The 24,141-nt window shown below is 35.5% G+C and overlaps 2 protein-coding genes across 8 annotated transcripts in view; one reads left to right on the plus strand and one right to left on the minus strand.

Moving 5' to 3' along the window:
* The window catches only part of LOC110936146, a 50,254-nt gene extending 33,105 nt beyond the window's left edge, over window positions 1–17,149 (plus strand). For 2 of the 5 annotated variants that reach the window (XM_022178481.2, XM_022178480.2), the window contains 2 exons: window positions 8,932–9,268; window positions 10,550–17,149. In XM_022178481.2, the coding sequence (XP_022034173.1) occupies window positions 8,933–9,268; window positions 10,550–11,461 (1,248 nt within the window). In that variant the 5' untranslated portion in view covers window position 8,932 and the 3' untranslated portion in view covers window positions 11,462–17,149. Of the gene's footprint in view, window positions 1–5,737; window positions 5,851–7,145; window positions 7,224–8,931; window positions 9,269–10,549 lie in introns of those variants that run through there. The other 3 variants (XM_022178479.2, XM_022178482.2, XM_035980471.1) reach the window with 3 other exon arrangements.
* Window positions 17,150–20,483: 3,334 nt separating this feature from the next.
* LOC110934548 lies at window positions 20,484–22,980 on the minus strand. Of its 3 annotated transcripts, none has more exons than XM_035980473.1 (5): window positions 22,790–22,980; window positions 22,095–22,132; window positions 21,928–21,995; window positions 21,769–21,841; window positions 20,484–21,087 (listed from the first exon to the last, which is right to left on the minus strand). In XM_035980473.1, the coding sequence occupies exons 3-5, from the start codon at window positions 21,991–21,993 to the stop codon at window positions 20,585–20,587; spliced, it is 642 nt and encodes a 213-aa protein (XP_035836366.1). In that variant the 5' UTR covers window positions 21,994–21,995; window positions 22,095–22,132; window positions 22,790–22,980; the 3' UTR covers window positions 20,484–20,584. The 3 variants fall into 3 exon arrangements, with proteins under 3 accessions (XP_035836366.1, XP_035836365.1, XP_022033211.1); XM_035980472.1 differs by having other exon boundaries at window positions 22,095–22,227; XM_022177519.2 differs by lacking the exon at window positions 22,095–22,132.
* Window positions 22,981–24,141: the final 1,161 nt, after the last annotated feature.

Consider the following 24,141-nt stretch of genomic DNA (forward strand, 5'->3'; position numbering starts at 1 on the left):
TAGAATGTGATTTAGACCCGACAAGTTTGAATACTTGTATAATATGGGTATACTAAATACATTCTGGATTTTGAAATAAAAATGATATCGTTTGACCCGTTTCGGTCAATTTACGCAAACTAGTTACGTAAACGAACCGAACGCAAAAAGGGTGTTACGGGTAGCCAAAAGAGTCAAATGCAAGTTTCCTGATATAATATGCTTTAAATATGATATAACATCAGTAAGTTATGTTCTATATTGCCCGGAATAATTTTAAACTCAATTTATGCCTTAGAAGGGCATTTTGGTCATTTAAAAGATTATAAAAGAGTAAAATTAGAAATCTGAGTTTCGGGTCTGGTTCATACAGTAAATATACTTAGTTTAACATGTTATAACAGTAGGGTATGACCCATATATCAAATTTATCATTTAAAACCAAACTATGCACCGTAGGGGTATTTTAGTAATTTCACAAGGGCTAAAAATGCCAAAACTGGAAATCTGAGTTCAACATATTATACTTACTGTTATCATATGAAAATATGCTAATTACATCAGTAGGTATAAGTCTTATATGTTTAAAACGAGTATAACGCTTACTATGCGCTTAAAACGCTAAAAATGCGATTTAGAGCCGTTTCCGGGTTTATATATGAAAGCTGAGATTTTTATATTTCCAGAAGGCTCAAAATAATTTATTTAACATATAAAATCAGTAGAAAAAGGTTTCGGGTCAAAAGGATGTATAAAACTCATTTTATGGCTAAAACGGTCAAAACCGACATAAGCCGAAATAACTAAGCGATCTAAGATACGATCAGCCAAAAATTAAATAAAAATCATCTAAAATCCCAAAATATTATATATCATCAGTTGGTAAAAAGTTTTGTATCAAATCGTGGCCAGAAATGGGTTCTACGCGAAAAGGACCGTTTATGTAACTTTATAATATAGTTTTACGCTAATGGCCATAACTCAAAATCTGGACCACCAACTGATCCGAAATTTTCGGTGCAAGTTTATATATTAGAAATAAAGATTTCTATCCTTTCACTTTTCCAAAAATCACGTTTTATATCAAAAAGGGCAAAATAGTCAACTTTTAAGCATAATCGGAAACATGCATTTGAATCGGCTAAGCATAGACTCAATCAACAAAAATTCCAGAAAGTTTTACCAAAATATAAATGGTCAAAAATACTTTCCAATACAGATTTCAAACATGCATGTACGAATCCGAATCGATAGTCTACGAAATAGTCGTTTTATAGGACTTTCGGTTCCGATTCGTATCTATACTAAAGGTTGTCGAGTTGATCGTGGTAAAACACATTCTTATATTCATTATAAAGCTATCTATGATGATCAAACAGATTGCATGTCATTTACATTACCATTAAAGCTTATTTTTGCAAAAATCACTTCTGTTGACTTTTTAGAAACACGTTTGACTCGACAATTAGCATGCATATAGTGGGATTCAGATAATACCCTTTTGAGGGTTTGTTTCCCACATAAATACCAACATATATCTGGTTTCAATTCGAGAAATGACTGAGTAAATCTCGTTTAATCAGAAAGTCAAAGTTTATGAACAATCAGTTTGACTTTTACTAATAATCGATGTAAGAACGAATTAGAGATTGAATTAAGAGCTTACAAAGGTCCTATAGATGCTTAGTGAACACTAGGATCGGCCTTGATGTTCAGATTAGCTCCAGAAGTCTGCCTTGAAGGTTCTTGAGAGTTGAGAGATTTTGTTTACAATTGCAAGTGCCAAGAGATGAGCTCTTTGATCTGATTTAAAGCTGAAATCAGATGTCTTGAAGAGGTTACTGTTGCTATAGGCATGCAAGACATATTATTGGTGCAAAAGGAGGTGGCCACAGCTGTTACCAACTTCAAATTCGGACCAGAAATGCAAAATTCGCGAATTTATGTTACTGGGGGTCTCACGCGGCCCGCTTGGGTCAGTCCAGGCGGGTCGCCTGACCTGCTGATCAGCCAACAACTTTCAAACATTGACAGCTTTGGTCCCTGAACTTGTATGCGATGTTTCGGCTACTTTTCTCGACCCGTAAACCCCCAAACTTGGTTTCTAAGAACCTTAGGACATTTACCTACATGGTAATGTCCTCGGATAACTTTGCGCTCAACCGAAATGCCATGAAATTCGACGTTGACGCTTTTAGTCCTTCAAGTACGGTTTTGGCCATAACTTTCTCATACGTTGACGAAACTTCACGAAATTTTAACCACATATTCTAGTGAGTATATTTTAGCTTCTCAAAGCTTCGGGTCTGCCAAAAGTTCACTCAGAGGTATATATTAAACATGTTGACACTTTTGGCCCCTATAGTTTGCAATTCCTCACTTTTGTGCAATTTCCGCGTCGTATGATCCATGAACCATCCGTTTAAGGTTATAAACATTATGTAGGGTTATCATAGAGTCTATTTATCCATTGTTGACACTTTGGACCCTTACGTTCCATAGTTTTCACTGTTTGTCACTTTTAGTCCCTCTAAAGTTCATTTTCACATACCGGAACTTTATGACACGTGTCAAGACATTATTGGACGGAATTTTTCGAGGTGTTACAAAAAAGTTTGAGTTTTGGACTAAAGTGGCAAAAGTGACCAAACCATAGGGACCAAAATGGCAGTTTAAAAAGTATACTATACGGTATAAAGTTTAACTATACATATAATCGGGTTGAGTTATAATACAAAGTATTTAAAAATAAGAAGGGTAAGAACCCACCAGAGAGTGACAAGTGTCCTAGGAGGAATTAAATGAAAAAGGTAATTTTGTCTATAAGAGGAAAGAGAATATGCACATGCAAGTCACATGTTATTTCCCCCTCAATTTTTAAACGTCCGTAACTTTTTTATACATCATTTGTTTTTAAAAAAAATTATACCATAAAATTGAGCGTTTTTTTATCTTTAATATGAGTACCATATTGTTATATTTTTCAAAAACAAATTCAAAAACCCAGTTGCATATTACACAATGGACATGATGTAAAACACAATGTAAAGTAGATCAAAAACACAATCAATGACAACAGATAAAGACACAATGGACAACATACTAAAACACAATGACCATAACGTATAACACAATAGCGATAACATATAACACAATAAGTAACAGACTAAATAAAAACACAATTGATGACAACAGATAAAAGACACAATTAATGACAACAGATAAAAGACACAATAGAGAGCAGATGAAGACACAATGAAAAACAAACTAAAAAAACAATACACCAACAAACTAAAACACAATGAACAAAGATAATAAAAAAAATTGAACAAATTATTAAAACACAATGGACAATATATTAAAACACAATAAATAACATATTAAACACAATGACCTGAACTAATAACACAATTTATAGAAAACCCAGATATAACACCATCTTCATTGTGTAATATATTGTGTTATAGGTTCTTATAAAAACGCAATGGATAGAACCCAAATTAACATTGTGTTATAGGTTTTGATAATAACACAATGGACATGATGTAAAACACAATGTAAAGTAGATCAAAACACAATCAATGACAACAGATAAAGACACAATGAACAACATACTAAAACACAATGACCATAACGTATAATACAATGGCGATAACATATAACACAATAAGTATCAGACTAAATAAAAACACAATTGATGACAACAGATAAAAGACACAATTAATGACAACAGATAAAAGACACAATGGAGAGCAGATGAAGACACAATAGAAAACAAACTAAAAACACAATACACAACAAACTAAAACACAATGAACAAAGATAATAAAAAAATTGAACAAATTATTAAAACACAATGGACAACATATTAAAACACAATGAATAACATATTAAACACAATGACCTGAACTAATAACACAATTTATAGAAAACCCAGATATAACACCATCTTCATTGTGTCATTTATTGTGTTATAAGTTCTTATAAAAACGCAATGGATAGAACCCAAATTAACATCGTGTTATACGTTTTGACAATAACACAAGGTATAGAAACTCTACTGAACAAAACCCAGTTAAAAGACACAATAACCTGAATCTTTAACACAATCCAAAAAAAAAACCCAGTGAAAATGAAATTCTTTATTTTATTTTTATATGATAATATGGTACTCATATTAAAGATAAAAAAACGATCGTTATTATGGTGATTTTTTTTAAAAAAAATGTCGTATGAAAAAGTTATGGACGTTTTAAATCGATGGGGGAATTGGCATGTGCCTTGCATGTGGAGAGAGAAAATCCATAAATATAGAATTCCCTTTATGCCATTCTATTATCTTCTTTTCCCTGCAACTAATCTCAACCATCCAAATCTAAGATCAATGGACTATAATTCTTCTTACCCTTCTTATTTATTTTATCTTTTGTATTTGATCCTAACCCACATATAATCAGCTTTGATTAACAATATAACATACTATACGGTGTCAGTGTTTTAAGTTATAAGAGTTAATTACCATTTTAGTCCATGTGGTTTAGGCCATTTTGCCAGTTTAGTCCAAAGGTTTCATTTTTAACATCTGGATCCAAAAAGGTTTCATTGTTGCCATTTTGGTCCAACTGACTTAACTCCGTCCATATCTGTTAAAGCTGCCAAGGGCATTTTTGTCAGATATGGATGGAGTTAAGTCAGTTGGACCAAAATGAAATGACAAAAATGCCCTTGGCAGCTTTAACAGATATGGATGGAGTTAAGTCAGTTGGACCAAAATGGCAACGATGAAACCTTTTTGGATCCAAATGTTAAAAATGAAACCTTTGGACTAAACTGGCAAAATGGCCCAAACCACAGGGACTAAAATGGCAATTTACTCAAGTTATAAATAAATATAAGCTTAAACAGTAACCAAAACTATTAGCTTTAATTAACAACGAGTGAAACACCATCAATTTTTCATTTTGATCGCATTTTATGTGTTTTTTCTTATAAAGAACCATAAGCTCACACCGTGAAACCAAGCCAAAGATAGCAATTTGGATTGATTCGGTTTAAATTTCCAACTGCCTTCTTTTGATTTGCAAAGGTCGAGAACTGTTACTAACAGTGCCTCACAAATTAATTTAATTCTCGTTAAAACTGGATAATGAACATGTTGCTTTAAATCATAAAAGAACCACTTAAAATTCTACTTCGATTTGGTTCGTATTCAATTTTAAAAAATAGTAACCCGTAGGGCAGTAAACAAACCGAACGAACAAGAACATGGCCTTGTTCGTGTTCGTTTATCAAGAAATGAACATGTTCACGAACGGTTACTGAATGCTTACCAAACGTGATTTCTTGTTCGTGTTCGTTCATTAAGGAAATGAACATGTTCATAAATTATTTATCAACACTTACAGAGCGTAAACGAACACAAACAAACGTTCACGACCATAAATTATTAAAAAAAAAAACTAAAACAAATGAGAACTAAAAATATAATATAAAACAACATATAAATGAACATAAATGAATATGTTACCCAACGTTCACGAACATAAACGAACGAAGCCTCTGTTCATGTTTGTTTAATTTATTGAACAAAATTTCTGGTTCATTTACTAAACAAACAAACATAAACGAACTTCCCGCCGAACAGTTCAGGAACTATTCGCTGAACGTTTGGTTCGTTAATCCTGGTAACCCGAAAACGGGTCCCATCAACAATACTTATTGGGCTATTAAGAATAAATAAGACACCTTTAAGCCCAAATACTTTGATACCAGTCTGTGTTTGGGAATAGAAAACCCATTCCCAAATTGCCTGCAAAACGCTTTTTCTATCATTCTTTGATTCCTGCAAACCCTCCACAAGAATTCGGTATCGTAAGTTAATTATTTTCATATATACTATTTCAATAATTGTTAATATATATGGGTTTTGATCGAAATTATGCCTTAGGGAAATTAGGGTTCTGTAAAACTAAAAAAAAGTTCATTAATTTGATTAGTTAACTATTTAATTTTTACGAATTTTGTTTGTATAAGGTAGCCCTGTTAGCAGCAGTTAATACATACCATGCCGTGGTCCCGCGAGATCATTCCTAGGGGTGTCGATAGTGTCGGGCTGGTGGGTTGAGTTGGCGAACCCCGAAAAGGACCCGTATATCCGTTTGTGTCATAGATATCAACCATAACGCGGAATTTATTAAAGTTGTGTAACCTGAACACGACCCGTATAACCCAAACAAACTAAACGAGTAAAATGGGTTGCCATGTTGTAATCAAGCAGTGGCGGATTCAGGAACTTCTTTCAGAGATTCTCACTATTTTTTCTAAATCATACAAAGGTCTTACTAATTTTTTCCAAACCGAGTGGGTTCATGTGAACCCACAAAACAGGGCTGGATCCGCCACTAAATCACTAATCAAGTTGTGAACATGTTAAACGGGTTGGAGAGTTTTAATAAGTTGGTTAAACGAGTTGGTGGCCCGAGCTGTGTAATTAGATAAGTTAAACGAGTCAACTCGAACATGACCCGTTATTAACCAGGTTAGATATCACAACCTATGCAGTTAATGCGGTAAAATATCGGATATTGGTCAAGGACCGATATTTGAGATATAGGTTATATCGGTGAGATATCGGTGGGATCTCGGTAATTTTAGTATCATACAGAATTTATATATATAGCAATTTAACACTAACAGTTTAGTGATATATCGGTTATATCGGTCAAATAACGGTGATATATCAGTTATATCGGTCAAATGTCATTTTTGCCACTTTAGTCCAAAACTCAAATCTTTTGAATCTGGACCCCTGTGGTTTCAATTTTGTTGCCATTTTCATCCAAAATCAAAATCTGGTTAGATTTTTCAGTTAACATCCAGTTTTTTGTCTTTTTCTTCCCTTTTAATGAAGGGCAAAATGGCCTTTTAACGTTTTATTATTAAAAAAATATGACCATTTTGCCCTTCATTAAAAGGGAGGAAAAAGACAAAAAAAACTGGATGTTAACTGAAAAATCTGACCAGATTTTATTTTTGGATGAAAATGGCAACAAAATTGAAACCACAAGGACCGAGATTCAAAAGGTTTGAGTTTTGGACTAAAATGGTAAAAGTGATCAAACCTTAGGGACCATTTTGGCTGTTTACTCTTTTAGTTTTTTTCTTTCTTTTATGTAGAAGCAATTGATACCTCAAATTGCTCAGATCTTGACTTCATTGATTCAAATATAGCAATTATCACTTAGGTACCACTTATTGTTGTATATATGTATCTGATAGAGATCGGTTATGAAATAATTGTGATAAATTGAATATAGAGAAGATAATAGAAACAAAGGACAGAACCGATTGTATTGCTGAATACGTAAAGGAACAATTACAAAGATAATCCAGGGCTACGCCCTCTCTCCACGCACAAATGCAGGAGCCCTAACGAACTAACAGACTCAATCCCTATCCTAACACGCCTTATTCCCTATTACTTATAATACCCCCTATATTACACTTTAGCCCCTTAAGAATACCTACAAGTCACTTCCCTCTCATAGTTGATTCCCATCATTACTCCCCCCTTCGAAACAGTCTTGTCCTCAAGACTGGGATCGACTGCGACGTCCGGTGGCCGAGGCTGCCCATGCACGACCCATAAATGCGATGTAGCCGAAAATGTCAATCGCGTTCCAATGAGAGGACGGTGAGACAATGAATGCTTTCCCCTGTCAAATGGAGCTTTCCCCTTCTCACACAAGTCCAAATCAGAAAAAATCAGGCTCACAACCATTTGTTGCTCCACACCTTGGCCCGGATCTGGATAATCCAAATCCACAACTGTTTTCAGCTCCCCATTGTGGCCCACCAGTGGTTCTGAGCCCAACATCCCTTGTAGGTTGTCCAATAGGAGTCCATTCACGCTATGCGACATCAAACGGCCATGGCTACATAAGTTTTCTTCACATCGGGACATTATATTCTTCAATTGAATGCATAATGACGGAGAAGAAGGAAGAGACGGAGATCTGAACAAAGGATCTGCAGAACCGCCTGAAAAACTTGAATCCGAATGAATATTCCTCAGCAAATGGCCATGGTCGTCGGAAGCTTCTTCAAATTGGTCATGAACAAACGTGTTTTCAGCAGTTGAGAAGGCCCAATTAACACTCTCTGGCCTAGATTTGGAGCCACATCCAGTATGCAGTAACGATTTCCCCAGGCGTTCTTCAGACCTGGCGATGATAGACTCCAATTGCTCTAAGAGAGATGAAGGTGGAGGATTAGGAGGAGAATCAGAGTGACGATCCACCACATACTCAAGTTGCAGATCTGAAGACGGATTTGGAAAAAACGACGGAGATCCAGATCCTGACAAACTATCATCAGACCTCGTCTCCTGATGTTGAATCCAAGCGAGAAACACCTTTCTAAACTCACGGGATTCAGCCCGATGCTCTTCTAATGCCTTCAAAGTGGTTTTGATTTCAGCAACATCACCTTGAAGTTGTTTAATCCGTTGTTCCTGAGCATCTAATCGAAAATTATGAACTAGGGTTTCCATGATAAACAGAAGAAAGCGGCAGGTCACAGGCAGGTCGGACCAATGATAGAGATCGGTTATGAAATAATTGTGATAAATTGAATATAGAGAAGATAATAGAAACAAAGGACAGAACCGATTGTATTGCTGAATACGTAAAGGAACAATTACAAAGATAATCCAGGGCTACGCCCTCTCTCCACGCACAAATGCAGGAGCCCTAACGAACTAACAGACTCAATCCCTATCCTAACACGCCTTATTCCCTATTACTTATAATACCCCCTATATTACACTTTAGCCCCTTAAGAATACCTACAAGTCACTTCCCTCTCATAGTTGATTCCCATCAGTATCATCTGTATCATAATGAGTATGAAACCTTATATAATAATTTCATGATGGATCATGTTGTATGTTAGGATGGAGAAATTACGAGGTCGAGGAAAAAATAAATGCTACTGGAAAGAAGACGAGACACGGTTATTAATCGAAGTTCTTCAAGATATGGCTTCTGATCCATCGTGGAAAGCAAATGGCGGGTTTAGAAGCAATTACATGGTTGAGGTGCATAGAAGGATCATTACCAAAATGCCACATTTTTCGAAACGAGTTTCACCTCATATCGAGTCAAAAGTCAAATGGCTAAAGTCAAAGTTTCATGTTATTAATGACATGGTCAAACAAAACGGGTGTCGATGGAATGAAGTGGAAGAAAAGATAGCGTGCGAAAAACAATGGTACAAAAGTTATTGCCAGGTAAACTATGTTATTATGTGTTCATATATTAGCGAACTGCATGAAATAAGATTAGGCGTAGAACAGAAACTAACTTACATTTTATATCACGTGTAAATTGCTGACGTGGCGCTGTTAATGCCAAGCTAGCCGCCACATATACAAAAATGCTTATCTACAAAAAAAAAGAGATTTGGGCGTATTTGTCAGTTTTATCCAAAATGACTTTTTTTGTGCATTTGAGTCCTTCACCTTTGGTTTTTTGCCATTTTCATCCTTGAGGTTGACAATTTATTGCAACTTTCGTCCCTCGAAATTTGGCCCTCAGGGACGAAAGTCGCAAAAGTGGCCAAACCTCAGGGATAGAAATGTCATTCTACTCAAAAAATAAAAGAACCATAAATTACATGTTTTCTTATTGCCAAATCACATGCCATGTGGCTATGCATATACACTAAAATCATAGTTGTTAATAGCGAGCATAGCGCCCGCTATAGCGAATAGCGTAGCGTAGTGCTCATGCGTCGCTATATAGTTGGTAGCGACAAATAGCGGAAACAGCGAGATTTTTGTAATTTTTTATATTTTTTGGGTAAAATATACATATAAAATATTTCTAATTTTTTTTTCTATTGTATTGCTAAACATGAAATAGCGCCCACTATTTCATCGCTATTGCTACGTAGCGTATAGGTTGTATGTCGTTAGCGTCCGCTATTTGCTATCAACAACTATGACTAAAATGACAAATAAGACGCCATGTCATTAATCTTTGTAAGTTCTGCAAAAGATGATTTGCAGGTCGTTTGTTGCTACAATAGGCAATTAAATTTAGCATGGTGGTTAAATCAGTAGGTGGTGGTGGAGTGGTAAGGGAGAGACTTGGTGCTCTAAGGGACTCAGGTTCGATTCCTGCCCTCCCCACTATATTTTGCGGCACCTGGTGATGATGGGAGACTAGGCGAATAGGTGGAGATCGCCAGTTCGATCCTTGAACTGAGCGGGTTTTACCTCACCGCACTGTCGTGCCTTCGGGCGAGTGTTCACGGGCTTCGGGCCTAGGTGAGGGTTTTCCCCGGTTCGGAGGTGAGTGTATTCCGATGTGGTGAATTTCGCCAGTAGCCCATTTGGAGGATTCGTTGGCCATTCGAAAAAAAAAAGTTAGGTTTCTATGATTCCCGTGGTTACTAATATTTTTTTTTAAGTTAAAAGGTCGTTTCTTTTTCATGCAGTTTTCATTTATATATTTACGCGTCTTATTTTTGTATTTTCTGATTTTGTGTTATCTTTTATATTTGAAAGAGTCACAAAGAAGCAAAAGGATTATGGGAATTTAAATTCCCATTTTTCAACCAACTTGAATTAGTATATGGAAGAGATAGACCCAATGGTGCAGTTGTTGAAGCGAATGATGATGTCATCCCCAAACTGGAAGTTACAGTTGTTGAAGCAACCGGTAAGTTAGTTAATAGCGAAAGTGAAGATGAAAATCATAATGAATCGGATGATTCTCTAAGCGAAGAAGAAGAAGATGATGACGCGAATAATGATAATAAAACGTCGTCACAAGCAACACCGACGCCTGCAAGAAAAATGTCTGTAAAACGAAAAACAACGCCAAATATCGAAGATGGGATTACGAAGAAAACAAAAACAACATCATCACATGATGATATTGTGGCCCGTTTAGATGAATTCGATAGTAGTTTTCGGGCTTTTGTAGAAGGATTTAACGCTAGTTTTGCAACTATGGCAAATCTCGTGACGAGCATTGTGACAGACGATAACATTCGCCAAAAAACCGCGTCAGAAAAGCTAAAGAATGCGATTAACGAGATCATGAAGTTTAACCTTTCGAGTGATGATGTGTTCAAGGCCACTGAAATATTTGCTGCGAACAAAAACAAGATTGATGTGTTTTTCAGTCTTCCTGAACAACTGCGAGTGTCGTATGTGATTAGAAATTTTAATTCCAAATTTGTAAATATGGAAAACGCTAAGATAGACGATGACATCAGCGAAAAACGCGCGTTAAGGAAACTGAAAGATGTGCTTATTGAGATTACGAAACTTAATCTTTCGAGTGATGACGTGTTCAAGGCTGCCGATATATTTGCTACAGAAAAAAACAAGATTGATGTGTTTTTTAATCTTCCAGAGCAACTGCGTGTGCAGTATGTGATGCGGTTAACAGGTCAATCCTCGAGCAATTAGATGACATGGGGGTATAGTTGTAATTTTGCGGACATCAGCCAGAAAACGCGCATTGGAGAAACTGAAAGATGTGATTATTGAGATCATGAAATTTATTTAATCTTTTGAGTGATGATGTGTTTAAGGCAAATAAGGCGGCAGATATGTTTGCCATAGAGAGAAACAGGATTGATGCGTTTTTTAATCGTCCTGAACAACTGCGGGTGCAATATGTGATGCCGGATGGCGGGTTGATCCTCTAGTAGTTAGATGGCATGGGGGTATAATTGTAAATTTCCTAAAGATATTTGTTCTTGGGGATGGTTTATAGTTGTGCATAGACAGGTAGTATCAGAGGCGTCTGTTAAAAGAATAAGTATAAAATTCATTCAAATATTTCATATATGTTATTTTTTATTATTCTGATCTTTTCTTTTGTTTAAGTTGTTAGTCTTTATATCAGGTTGCAACTAATTGAGGGGCCTATTTGCAACTTTGGCTGATTTGTGGTTTTGGAGTTAGTTCCAGGGGCTTAGTGTAACATGGGATATTTCTAGTATAAAAGAGAAGTATAGCTGCTAGGGTTCATTTGATTATTCTCCCCAAAAGACACTCTCACAGTTTATATCAAGTGCACAGGCAATTTTCTCTCAAGTACATCGACGATTAGGGTTTCAAGACCCTTCTTTAATCATCGCAGCTCTCAGGCTCTCAGTATAATCTGTCTGTGGAGATCCGCTGTGATTTGCTATTCATACTGTTGATATTTATCGGTTCAGCTTGTTGTTAGTCTCACCTGTGAGATCTTGATCCTGTATAGGTCAGGTTGTATTCGTTCTTGTTATCTTTCTATCTTTGTATTCATAGATCAACTGATTTATTAAATCAGTCGATCTAAACTTGTGTTCATCAGATCTTAGTTCATGTAAGATCGAGGGTTTGGGGGGTGTTTTTGGTTTGGGTTAAATAATAAAGTTTTACGTCACGATTTGTCGCTTCTCGTGTGTTTTATGTTGTTCTTTGTGTTTTTATATCGATCGATCATACTATTTTGACATGGTATCAGAGCAATAGGCTCTGATCGATTATCATCAATTAATAGATTATTGTTCTTCCGCTGCTTTGGTACGTTTTTCTACTTGGTTTTTTTGTTTTGAAAGCCAGAGATTTGGGCGTGTTTGGTTCATCACATATCTGGCATGATTTAAGGTGTTAGGGTTTTGATTAAAACCCTAACTGTCTTTGTTCTTGAACGGCAGTCTTTCTGCATACATGTTTGTAGAAGTCTTTACATCAGGAATAGGATTTGTAACCATGGATTGGTATTCTTGCGTCTATAAAGGCTGTAAGTCTTTCTGTCTTAATTTTGTATTTTTTATTACGCGATTATTGGTTCTGTTAGGCTTTCTATGACCAGGTTAGGAGTATTGGTGATTTATACTCTGCACTTTGTTTTGTTCTTGCGCTTGCTTTGTTCACCGTAGATAATGTCTTGATTAATTGCTTCTGTTTTAGGAGTCTATTATCATGTTGTTGGAAAACACATATAGTTTCATAAATATAAAAAAAAAAAAAAAAAAACACAACCTATGTCTAGATGTTCAGTTAAGGTTTTCCCAGAGAACATCATTTGAATGGTTAACTAGCATATTCTTGTTTTGATTGTTCTGTATGTTTAGTGGGTTGCTTAGTGTGGTAGTTCAGTGCTATCATGGTTAACTAACATGATCTCGATGTTGTTATTGATGGAGGATTGGTGTGTCAAGAAGATACCCTAGTTTTGTTCATTTTTATTGTCACACATAAATCGTTGTTTAGGCATTATTTTGTACTGAGTTAGATGGATCAGTGTGTATTGCTTTGTTGTGTGATAATTTGCTTGTTGTATATCGCATTAGTATGATGTTTTGAGTATTTCTTCATTCTGTCACATGATTGTTCGATCTCATATGATTGGGTATTGTGTTCTTGAATCTGTAATGTGCTATGTGATATTATTGATTTAACTGTATAAGTTTTGTATGGTTATCAACTTATCATTTGGCTTGCAAGATTGTTGGTTATTGTCATCATTGTGGTATAGTGTTCTGGTCATTGTCTTTGCATTGTTTCCCTTGATAAATTACCTGTTGCTTGTGTTAATGATTACCACATAGCTATGTTACAATTCCTGATAGAACGACTAGTGGAATTTTTTAGACAATTTATGCCAACTATGGTTTGTTTGATTGTCTTTGCCAATATGTTATTTTAACTAGGTTCTTTGGTCTTTGCATATTTTTTGTTACTTTGTTAGTGTCTGTACTGCTTTGATCTTTTGTTGAAGAGCATACAGGTCAGATCTTGTGAAATCTGTTTAATTCTGATGTGGCACAAACCTAAAGTAGAGCTTGATGGAATTTGGTGGGAGATTGCTGACTTCTTTTTTGAAGACCTGTGTTAGTCTCTGTAACCCCAGAAGGTTCAGGGTAAACTAACCGGGTGTGCTTGATTGTGACGTGGCCAGATTGTGTAGTTCTTGAAAACTACAAATTTGGTCTCTCTAAGAGTTTTATGCACTCTCTGTAAGGTCTTTCTATTTTGTATCGTTTTATTTTTGTTGATTATATTAGTTGAAGTCTGGGTAGTGAGGACCAGAATCTCCTTGGTTGGTCATTTGTTCTATGTTCGTGTCTGTCTGTCATCTGTATTATTTCTGTGGTTTTTTGGTTGTGTTCGCAGTTGTTGTATTGGTTCTGTGTCTTAGATTGTGGCTCCTGAGTAAAGGCATGTCCAGGCACCTTAGAGTGATGAACCTGGAATCTTGTCCCTGACTCAGCTTCGCCTTAGGGTTGTTTTCTGTTTGTATTAGGGTTGTTTATCTGCTTCTTTTGTTGGTCTAATCTGTGATATTTCCGTCTGTTCTAGTACTTTCTTGAGTGTGATTGTATGGTATTAGACTAGTATAATAAAATCTTGTTATTCTTACGAAGTTTGAAATGTTTGTGTACTAATGGGCTTGTTTCTTGTAGATTATGTATTGATTATCGTGTGGTAATCTATAGGGTTGTCTTGTGGGTGTTTCATGTTGTATTTTGATTAGATATTTGTTGTATTTGAGTATCGGTTCTTGTTTCTTGAAGTTTAAAGTGGGTTGTTGTTGTTTGATACACATGATTACAAGTCTTGTCTTGTCTTAGAAGTCGTATGATGCTATGTTTATCAGATGTGTGGTCTAATAATGTTATGTTTTCATATGCTTTTATGATAATAAGTATTTGATCATTGAATCTTGTGATTCTGTATTTTGGTTGAGTTGTTCAAAAGTTGTATTCTGGTATGTGTATCGACTTGTTATCTAACTAGCGTCTTTGTCTAGAAGATTGCTTTTGTTTTTTATCTTCTTTGTAAAAGACTGTCTGTGTAGTATGTATGTTCATTGTTTGATTCACATGTAATATTCTAATTTTGTGGATATATAGTCTTGTGCTTTCGTTAAGTTTAGACCTGAAAAATGTTGTTGATTTGTGTAGTGTGAATCTTTGTCTTGGGTCATGTGATTCAACTCTGTTTTTGGACTGTAGAAGTGTCTTCTGGTTGTAGTCCGTATGTCTTAATGTCTTTTGCTGTATGATTAGTCAAACTGTGTGGTTTGAGTGTTCTCTAATCAATTGTTTCGCCAAGGTTGTCCTTGATGTCTATGTCTGTTTGTCTATAGTCTTATTTGTATGGTTAGCTGAACTGTGTGGTTCATGTTTAACCGATGTTTTTTTGTGAAGACTATTTTGTATATGTGTGACAGCTTAGTATATTGTCTCGTGTGAGATATATTGTTCTGGTTACAAATTGTGTAATTTTGTGGTTAATCAGGATTTGTTTGGCTGCATCTTATTGTCTTGCGTATGTCTCTTTATTCTTAGCCTTGTGTGTGGACATTAAATCATATGATTTTGTGTTTTTTTTGTTGAGGCTAGAATTGTTGTCTGTTATAGGAGTGTATACTTCTCATATATCAGTGTTGTATGAATCGTGTGATTCTTGCCTGTTGTGATGTTAGTCATGTATGTTTTTTCTCTTATGTAAGAGATGTGTTTTGATTGTATATTTAGCCAGAGTCTGTATTGGCTATCATTGTTGTCTGATATTTTTTATCGTAACATTTTGTCTGTGTTGTATAAATATTTGGCGTTACTACTGTTTATCTTGTTAAAGCTTGTAAAAATGCCATATGATCAGTTTGTATGAATCCTGGAAAAATGGCAGACTTGGTTACAAAAAAAAGGTTGAGTTATGTTCAGCATGGTCTGGTTTGTTTTGAGTTAGATCTAGTTGACATGTTTGCTGTTTAAATCAAGGGGGGATGTTAAAAATAATAGTGATCAAAACACAAACATGTCAAGTGGACTTGTTATTCAACATGGCTGAACTTATTACTGGGACTTTATAATAAACTGTGATACATATACATATATTGTGATTGGGCTCTTGAATGGGTTGGACTTGTTTGTTCAGTCAGTAGTAACTGGATTGAGACAAATATGTTCAGCTGTTATATTTGTAAGGGTTGGAATTGTAACTTCTCAGGGGGTGCGATCATAAGTGCTATTTCTTGTGGGTTTGAAGTGTAACTTAGACTTTTGCAGGATATAAGAGTATTTTTTGTAAGGGTTCTAGAACCTTCAGATGTATTGTTTCGCACTCTTTCATCTTCTTCGTTCCAGTTGTAAATCAGCCTGTTTCAATCAGCCTGTTTCAATCCTCGTTCAAGTTCTGATCTGATGTAGATCAGTTCTGAGACGTCTTCAGCTGATGTTGAAGATCGAAGACTGTTCGTTTTCAGCTGTGTTCCAGATCTTGCAGATCGTCTTTGTTCAGGTTGTGTCGTTTCATTCTAGTTGTTGTTATTTCGATTAGTCAACTGTTCGTTATCAGTTGATTAAGTACTCTGTATTGGTTGATTTTTGATCTTACAGTTAGTAAGATCTTGGGCGGTTTGGGAGATTTCTGAGTTGGTTTTAAGTTGTTACAGTTGTTAACAAACAGGTTGTTTAAGTGGGATTTGTTAAGCTGGTTTCATATTTGAATGAAGGGGGAATGTTAAAAGAATAAGTATAAAATTCATTCAAATATTTCATATATGTTATTTTTTATTATTCTGATCTTTTCTTTTGTTTAAGTTGTTAGTCTTTATATCAGGTTGCAACTAATTGAGGGGCCTATTTGCAACTTTGGCTGATTTGTGGTTTTGGAGTTAGTTCCAGGGGCTTAGTGTAACATGGGATATTTCTAGTATAAAAGAGAAGTATAGCTGCTAGGGTTCATTTGATTATTCTCCCCAAAAGACACTCTCACAGTTTATATCAAGTGCACAGGCAATTTTCTCTCAAGTACATCGACGATTAGGGTTTCAAGACCCTTCTTTAATCATCGCAGCTCTCAGGCTCTCAGTATAATCTGTCTGTGGAGATCCGCTGTGATTTGCTATTCATACTGTTGATATTTATCGGTTCAGCTTGTTGTTAGTCTCACCTGTGAGATCTTGATCCTGTATAGGTCAGGTTGTATTCGTTCTTGTTATCTTTCTATCTTTGTATTCATAGATCAACTGATTTATTAAATCAGTCGATCTAAACTTGTGTTCATCAGATCTTAGTTCATGTAAGATCGAGGGTTTGGGGGGTGTTTTTGGTTTGGGTTAAATAATAAAGTTTTACGTCACGATTTGTCGCTTCTCGTGTGTTTTATGTTGTTCTTTGTGTTTTTATATCGATCGATCATACTATTTTGACAGCGTCTCTTAGAATTCACGTACCCTGTTCGAGATTGAAAAATGTGCCCTTCTGTTATGTTTTGTTATTATTTAAAAAAGACCAAATCAGTATTGGGTTTAATAAATCTAATTCCAAGTGGGCTAAAGAGTAAGCCATAAAAAATAATTTGTAAATTGGCCTATATTGAAAGTGGTATGTGTTTACTATTTAAAAAATAACATATACGTATCGGATTTTTTTAAATCGCATGCCCCTCGAAATTGTGGGCCTTGTGCGGAGGGCCTCCCCGCACACCATCAAAGCCTCTCATGGGTAGTATAACTTTTGTATTGATGTTAGTAGGAACTGAACTCTTGAAGTTGTTGCTTTGAGTTTTTTTTTTTTTTTTTTTCTCTTTTTCTTTACAAATGATGGTCCCTGTGGTTAACCAAAATTGTGGATGTATTCTCTAGCTTTTCAAATGTATACAGATGGTTCCCATTATATGCACTTTATAACACCCAAAAGTACATGGGCGGTCCTTATGGTTTGCACTTTGTAATGTATTTAGTCCCCAATTGCTAGAGACTTAATGTGTTACATAGTGTAAACCACATGGACCATCCATGTACTTTTGGCAAAGGTTGGGGACTAAATGTGTTACAAAGTACAAACCACAGTGACCATCTATGTACTTTTGTAAAGCTAGGAACTAAATCCAAAATTTGATTAACCAGAGGGACCATCCATGTACTTTACTCACGTTAGGTTAGACGTAGAACTAAAAAGATACAAAAATATCAAGAAAATTGTAAAGTGACAAGGATCCGTTTGTTTGTGTAAACTTTGATGTGACTAAGGGTGAGCAAGTTTAGATCCGGACCGAAAATAACCGAGAACCAAACCGAAAATATACCCGACCCGAACCCAAGTACCTAGGTATTTAGATCGGTTCCAATTTTTTATATAAAATAGGGTCGGGTCGGTTCTCGGTTCTTTTCATGGTGAAACCCGACTTCGACCTATGGACTGGAACCGACCCTATATTTAGGGTAGCGTATGAATGTGGTTGTACTGGTCTTGTGTGATTGATTAATTGAAAAATGGATTATATTGGATTGAGTAAATTACTTTTTGAGTCTCTGCGTTTTAGTGGTTTTAACCACTTGAGTCCAAAATCAAAACGTTTAACGCCCCGAGTCCTTAACCGTTCATTTTATAACGTTTTGAGTCCCTGTGTTTTAGTGATTTTAACCACTTGAGTCCAAAATCAAAAGTACAAGTGTTAAAAATTGGACTCAAAATGTTATAAAATGAGTGGTTAGGGACTTAGGTCGTTAAATTTTTTGATTTTGGACTCAAATGGCTAAAACCACTAAAACATAGAGTAATTTACTCTGTTAGATTACTCGATTGTTTTAGCTATGCCGCAATCTCAGTTAAAGATACGATGACCAGTGTGGTTTTGCATAGATCATTTTATCCATAAAAGTTGTTTTGTATTGAACATTTGTATCAGATACCAAGTTTTGCATCTAAGTGATCAAATCTAAAACCGAAAGTGATTGCATTCTTCTTTATAAGTAAACGACTATTCATTTTGTATACGAATGTTCGTTTTAGCTTGAATGAACGAAAAAAAAAAAACACACGCAATTTTGTTATTTCTTGTAACTATTGTTTATTAAGAAAATAAGCGTGTTCGTATTAATTCATGTTAAACACGGATATAAGTGAAGAAGCCTATAAAAGTATCTGATCTAAAGATTCATGTTCTTAGCCCACCTGTAGTGCAGCGCTACATCACGCCAAACTCAACTTGGTTGTAAAACAAGGCCTCCAAGGTCGATTACTCCCCGAGTAGTCGCTACAAGGTAGGCTGCCGAGGCGACTTTCTTCAACTCCGACTAATTACTCGGAATCGATCAAATGCGGTCAGCATCGGCCAAAATCGGATCTAATAGGTCAACTTGGGCCGAGTTTGACTTAAAATAAAATAAAACATAATTTCTATTACTATCATATTAAGGAATGAATATCAATTTCACGTATTTTGTTATAAATATTAGTAAATTTATGTTATTTGACACATATTTAATTTCCAAAAACTAATTTCTTTATAATTTGGCATGTCCGAGTACTCCCCGTGTACTCTCCGCCTAGGCCGAGTACTCTCAACTCCCCGGACGACCAACTAGGGAGCGCCTAGCGACTTTTACAATTACTCAAGTATACCGCCCCATGGCGCCCCTGAACACCATTACGGGGGACACCATGTGCTGAAAATCTCTCCTCGCGAAAATTCTCATGGCGTTGCCCATTCTTCCCCACTCACACACACAGCCCCATACATATATAGGCAAAAGATCAAATACAAATAATCTTAACATACTAAACATACAAATTGAAGGAAAACCCAAAAAGACAAGGTGGCATTTTTGTAATTACCACCAACTATCAAAGTTACAACCAAAAATACCTAAAAAAACACAAATTTTTTTTTAACATTTTTTTATTAAAAAATCGCTACATTTCGTTAGCAAAAAAAAAAAAAAATTTTTTTTTTTTTTTTGCTGCTACTAAAAGTAGCGATTTTTTAATAAAAAATAAAATAAAATAATTTGTGTGTTTTTTTTTATTTTTTTAGGTTTTTTGGGGGGTGGGGGGTTAGGTTTTTTTAGGTTTTTGGGGGTGTGTGGGGGGGGGGGTTAGGTTTTTTTTAGGTTTTTTTTTTGGGGGGGGGGGGGTTAGGTTTTTTTAGGTTTTTGGGGGGTGGGGGGTTTAGGTTTTTTTTGGGGGTGGGGGGAGTGGTTAGGTTTTTTTAGGTATATTTGTAGAGTAACTTTGATAGTTATTGATAATTACAAAAATGCCACCTTGTCTTTTTGAGTTTTCCTTCAATTTGTATGTTTAGTATGTTAAGATTATTTGTACAAGAACTTTACCCTACATATATATCCCTACTACACACTCAAGTTATATAAAACCCTATAAAGTCCCTCTCTTACGCGTTACGTCACTTGTCGCATAACGCCCCACAAAGAGATTTATGTTTACAGATTGCCTTACATGATGTTAAAACAAATTCTAGGGTTGTTGGGCTACCAAGTAACCCTGTAGCTTTTTGTGTATCAAATTATCACTTGGACAACGCGACACTTCAACATTTCAAGTTATAGAGTATAGACACATAGACATTCCTATAATAATGGAAGATACAAATGGTTCACAAAATCAGACTTCAAAGAAAAATTCTTTTATATCAGAAGTGATCATATCAATTCTTAGACTCAATCATAGGAATATAACTGTCTCCTTATATTTTATTTAAAAGTGAAAATACAGGATACACCAGTCCATTAGTTGTAAATCCTACAAAACTTTATATCGAGGACATTATGTCCTACAAATTTAATTACATTATCCTGCAATATTTTGGAGCATTTTCACCTAGGATTAGGTCTTCCCCATGACCACTAATCCTTTTCGGAATACTGAAAGAGGATTTATCCGAATTCTTTGGCTGTTCCGTAGACGCTTTCTCCGAATTCGTTGGTTGTTCTGCGTGATGTCCACTACAATCTTCGGCATTCCCCGAACATTCTAGATGCTTGTAGCCATAGTTCCTTGCAAAGCTTGGATAACCATAGCCATAGCCAAACCCATACCCATACCCGTTTCCATACACATCATAACTTGGATGTAAGTAATAGTCCCCCACTCCGTTTGGACCGTTCCCATTGTCAATCGTAGGTGGTTCCGTGTTTTCAAACAAGTTGTTTGAACATTCTCCATATTGCCAGTGCACCATCTCTACGTCTTTTCCAGCTTTCTTTAGACATTTCAATAGTTGGGTCGGATCAATGTAACCCGAAATATTAACCGATCCGTCGTCCCCCATTCTGAAGGTAGTTACTCCTAACAACCAACAAGCTTATCAAATCTTGGGAAAGATGATATTATTTATAACATTATATTATATTATATTATACTATAACTTAAAAGGCAAAGTCGGTGGAAACCCCACCGACTTTGGCTCCCCCTCCCCCTATACTTTCACGATATTGCAATTTTAGCCCCTTGACTTTGGTATCTTCAAAGTTTCATAAATGACAAATTTAGTCCCTATACTACTACTCCATTTTACACATAGTTTGCTTTTGACACCCCAACTTTGTGGTAGTTTCCTTTTCAACCCCAAGTTTGTTATAGTTTCCTTCTTACCCCAAAACTTTATCAAATTTTATTTTTACCCTTTCTTAGCCCTTAAATTTAGGAAATGCAATTTTTAACTACTTAACCTTTTATGAACTTTGTAAATGCCACTTTGACCCCTCGGGAGTTTTTGGCTTGACGATATAAATTGGAGTTAGTCGGGTCGCGTATAATACATTATGATTGTACGATATAAGTTCAATTTATGTTACGTTTTTTATCCAATCGCAATGCAACTATAGGATACATTGAGTTCAATCGAATACGTCAAAACGTGCGTTTTCATATAGTTAACACATACATAACGCTTGGACTAATCCGTTCGATATTTGCGAAGTACCCGCGCGGATCTTATTACTAGTTAAAGTTTAAATAGAAACATACCTTGAACACTTTTCAACACACTTTTCACTGTATCCTGCCATGATTTTTTAACATTCACCTTGATTGTAAAATTCTGAAACAACAACAACAAGAAGAACAAAACATAGTAGAAACATAATAAATAGGTAGTTAAAGTTTATGTTAAACTTATTGTAGAACCGTGAATGCAGGGTATTCAATCTTTTTGGACTTGGATTTGGATTTGGATCCCATGAATGTCTTCATAACTGATTTATGACAAGAGGTTGTGTTAGTATTCCGCTATTTTTCAAATTAGTTTTAGAGTAAAATGCACGGATAGTCCCTGTGGTTTGGTGAAATTTCACCTTTAGTCCCTAACTTTTCAGAATTACACTCTTCGTCCCTGTGGTTTGACAAGTTGTTACTCGAATAGTCCCTAAAGCAGATGAAGGTTACTCGAATAGTCCCTAAAGCAGATGAAGGTTACTCGGATAGTCCCTGTGGTTTGACAAGTTGTTACTCGGATAGTCCCTGTGGTTTGACAAGTTATTACTCGGATAGTCCCTGTGGTTTGACAAGTTGTTACTCGGATAGTCCTTGTCATTTCACACCCATTTAAACAGAAAAACTAACCTTCATCTGCTTTGGGGACTATCCGAGTAACAACTTGTCAAACCATAGGGACTAAAATTGTAATTTTGAAAAGTTGGGGACTAAAGGTGAAATTTCACCAAACCACAAGGACTATCCGTGCATTTTACTCTTAGTTTTATGATAGATTAATCACACTAATTGATTTGTTCGTTAAAGTTTCTCGGCGAGCAAAATCTAATCTTTATAGTTTATACAAACATAATTTACAATTCTAAGTATTAAATGGTCAGTTGCAAAAACACTGATATCACATGAAGAGTTTTAACCCAATCATTATATAACCAAACTTTTAATGTTCGTGTACCTTCACGCACAAACACACACTCACTCACATAAACATAATTTACACCCAGCACGCACAAACACACGCTCACATATCATAAGAATATCAAAAAACCATGTGTACCTGGTATGCGAGTAAATGCAGCTTGAACTCGTGTGCGGAACGGAATGAAACCGGGCAGGAGGATTGAGGGTTTAAAAATGAAGTTGGTTTGTTTGTAAAAGAGGCTTTGATTGGATTGGATTGAAATCAAATCCGGATCTTACGGGATTCATTTTGGCTAATAAGAAAGGATTTGATTTTCACTTTCCAAAGTCTAGTTTACTTGTTTGTTTTACTTATTTCCTAATTAAAATCCATTATCATTTCTTAGGCTATAGGGTGTGGTCATGACCCTCATGACCACCATGACCCTCCATATAGGCACCACATCATCTATCTTTAATCCATTATTCAAAACCACTACCCTAAGGGTGTGGTCATGACCCAAACCACTATCCCCTTTATTTTTGTTAATTTGTTTTTGTCTTAAAATTATCAAATGGGAGGGTCGTGGTAATCGTGGTTTAATCCATGGAAACCACCATCAATCAATGTGAGGGATGGTATACCATTTAATTAATAATCCTATGTGGAAATAATGTTTCAATTCATGACCCCCACACCCCATAGCCTTATGATTCTTTCCATAATTAACCCACCAAATTTAAAACTACGTCAACTATTTATGCCATAAAAACTAAAAACAATATCTTACAATACACATTTAATTGTAAATGTGCTAAAATACATGTTCTTGACTTCTTAGGGATGGTTTATAGCAGCGTTTTAAAAACCGGTAAATACCGGCCGGTTATACCGGTATTACCGTTTCCAGATGTAAATCCGGTACGAAACACCCTGGTAAATAAGTGAAACGGCATAAGGTTTGTACCGGCGGTAAAATCCGGTATACCGGTTTGAAAAGTCATACCGGTACCGGCCCAAGGTTATTTTAGTTTGGGTTGTTCCTTATTTATTATATATGTTACTTATTTTACGTAATTTTTATATATTATAATTATTCGTAACTAAAACTTCTTATTTAATATTGTATGACACCAAAAAGTTATCCTGTAGTTGATGAGGATAACGATAATAGTGAATTTTATCTTTTATGTGATCATGAACTTGATGTATTCGACTCAGATGGCTTAAACATATTGTACACTTTCATTTAAAAGATCTTGTTGGAAAATTAAATGATTTTCAATTATCTTTTGGATTATTTTTTTATTATGGTTAGCTTTTGGATTATTTTTTAATATGTAATCATGCATTTTTGGATTAACTTTTGAGTTGATGTTCTAATTTATGAAATTATAGAGTTAACTTGTAACGCCCTGCGTTTTCAAACTTCCTACATTTAGAAACCTTACGTGAAATTCTAACTTTGGAAATCTTGTGTTCTTATAACCATTCTTTCATTGTAATCG

This window comes from Helianthus annuus, chromosome 12 (genome assembly GCF_002127325.2).
Source record: "Helianthus annuus cultivar XRQ/B chromosome 12, HanXRQr2.0-SUNRISE, whole genome shotgun sequence".
NCBI classification, from domain to species: domain Eukaryota; kingdom Viridiplantae; phylum Streptophyta; class Magnoliopsida; order Asterales; family Asteraceae; genus Helianthus; species Helianthus annuus.

Excerpts from the sequence above, each read along its gene's own strand:
- LOC110934548 (XM_022177519.2), bottom strand. The coding sequence starts at position 21,993 with ATGAAGACATTCATGGGATCCAAATCCAAATCCAAGTCCAAAAAGATT. Across the intron at positions 21,842-21,927 it reads TTGAATACCCTGCATTCACG|AATTTTACAATCAAGGTGAA; the intron begins GTTCTACAATAA and ends TTGTTGTTTCAG. Across the intron at positions 21,088-21,768 it reads TGTGTTGAAAAGTGTTCAAG|GAGTAACTACCTTCAGAATG; the intron begins GTATGTTTCTAT and ends GTTGGTTGTTAG.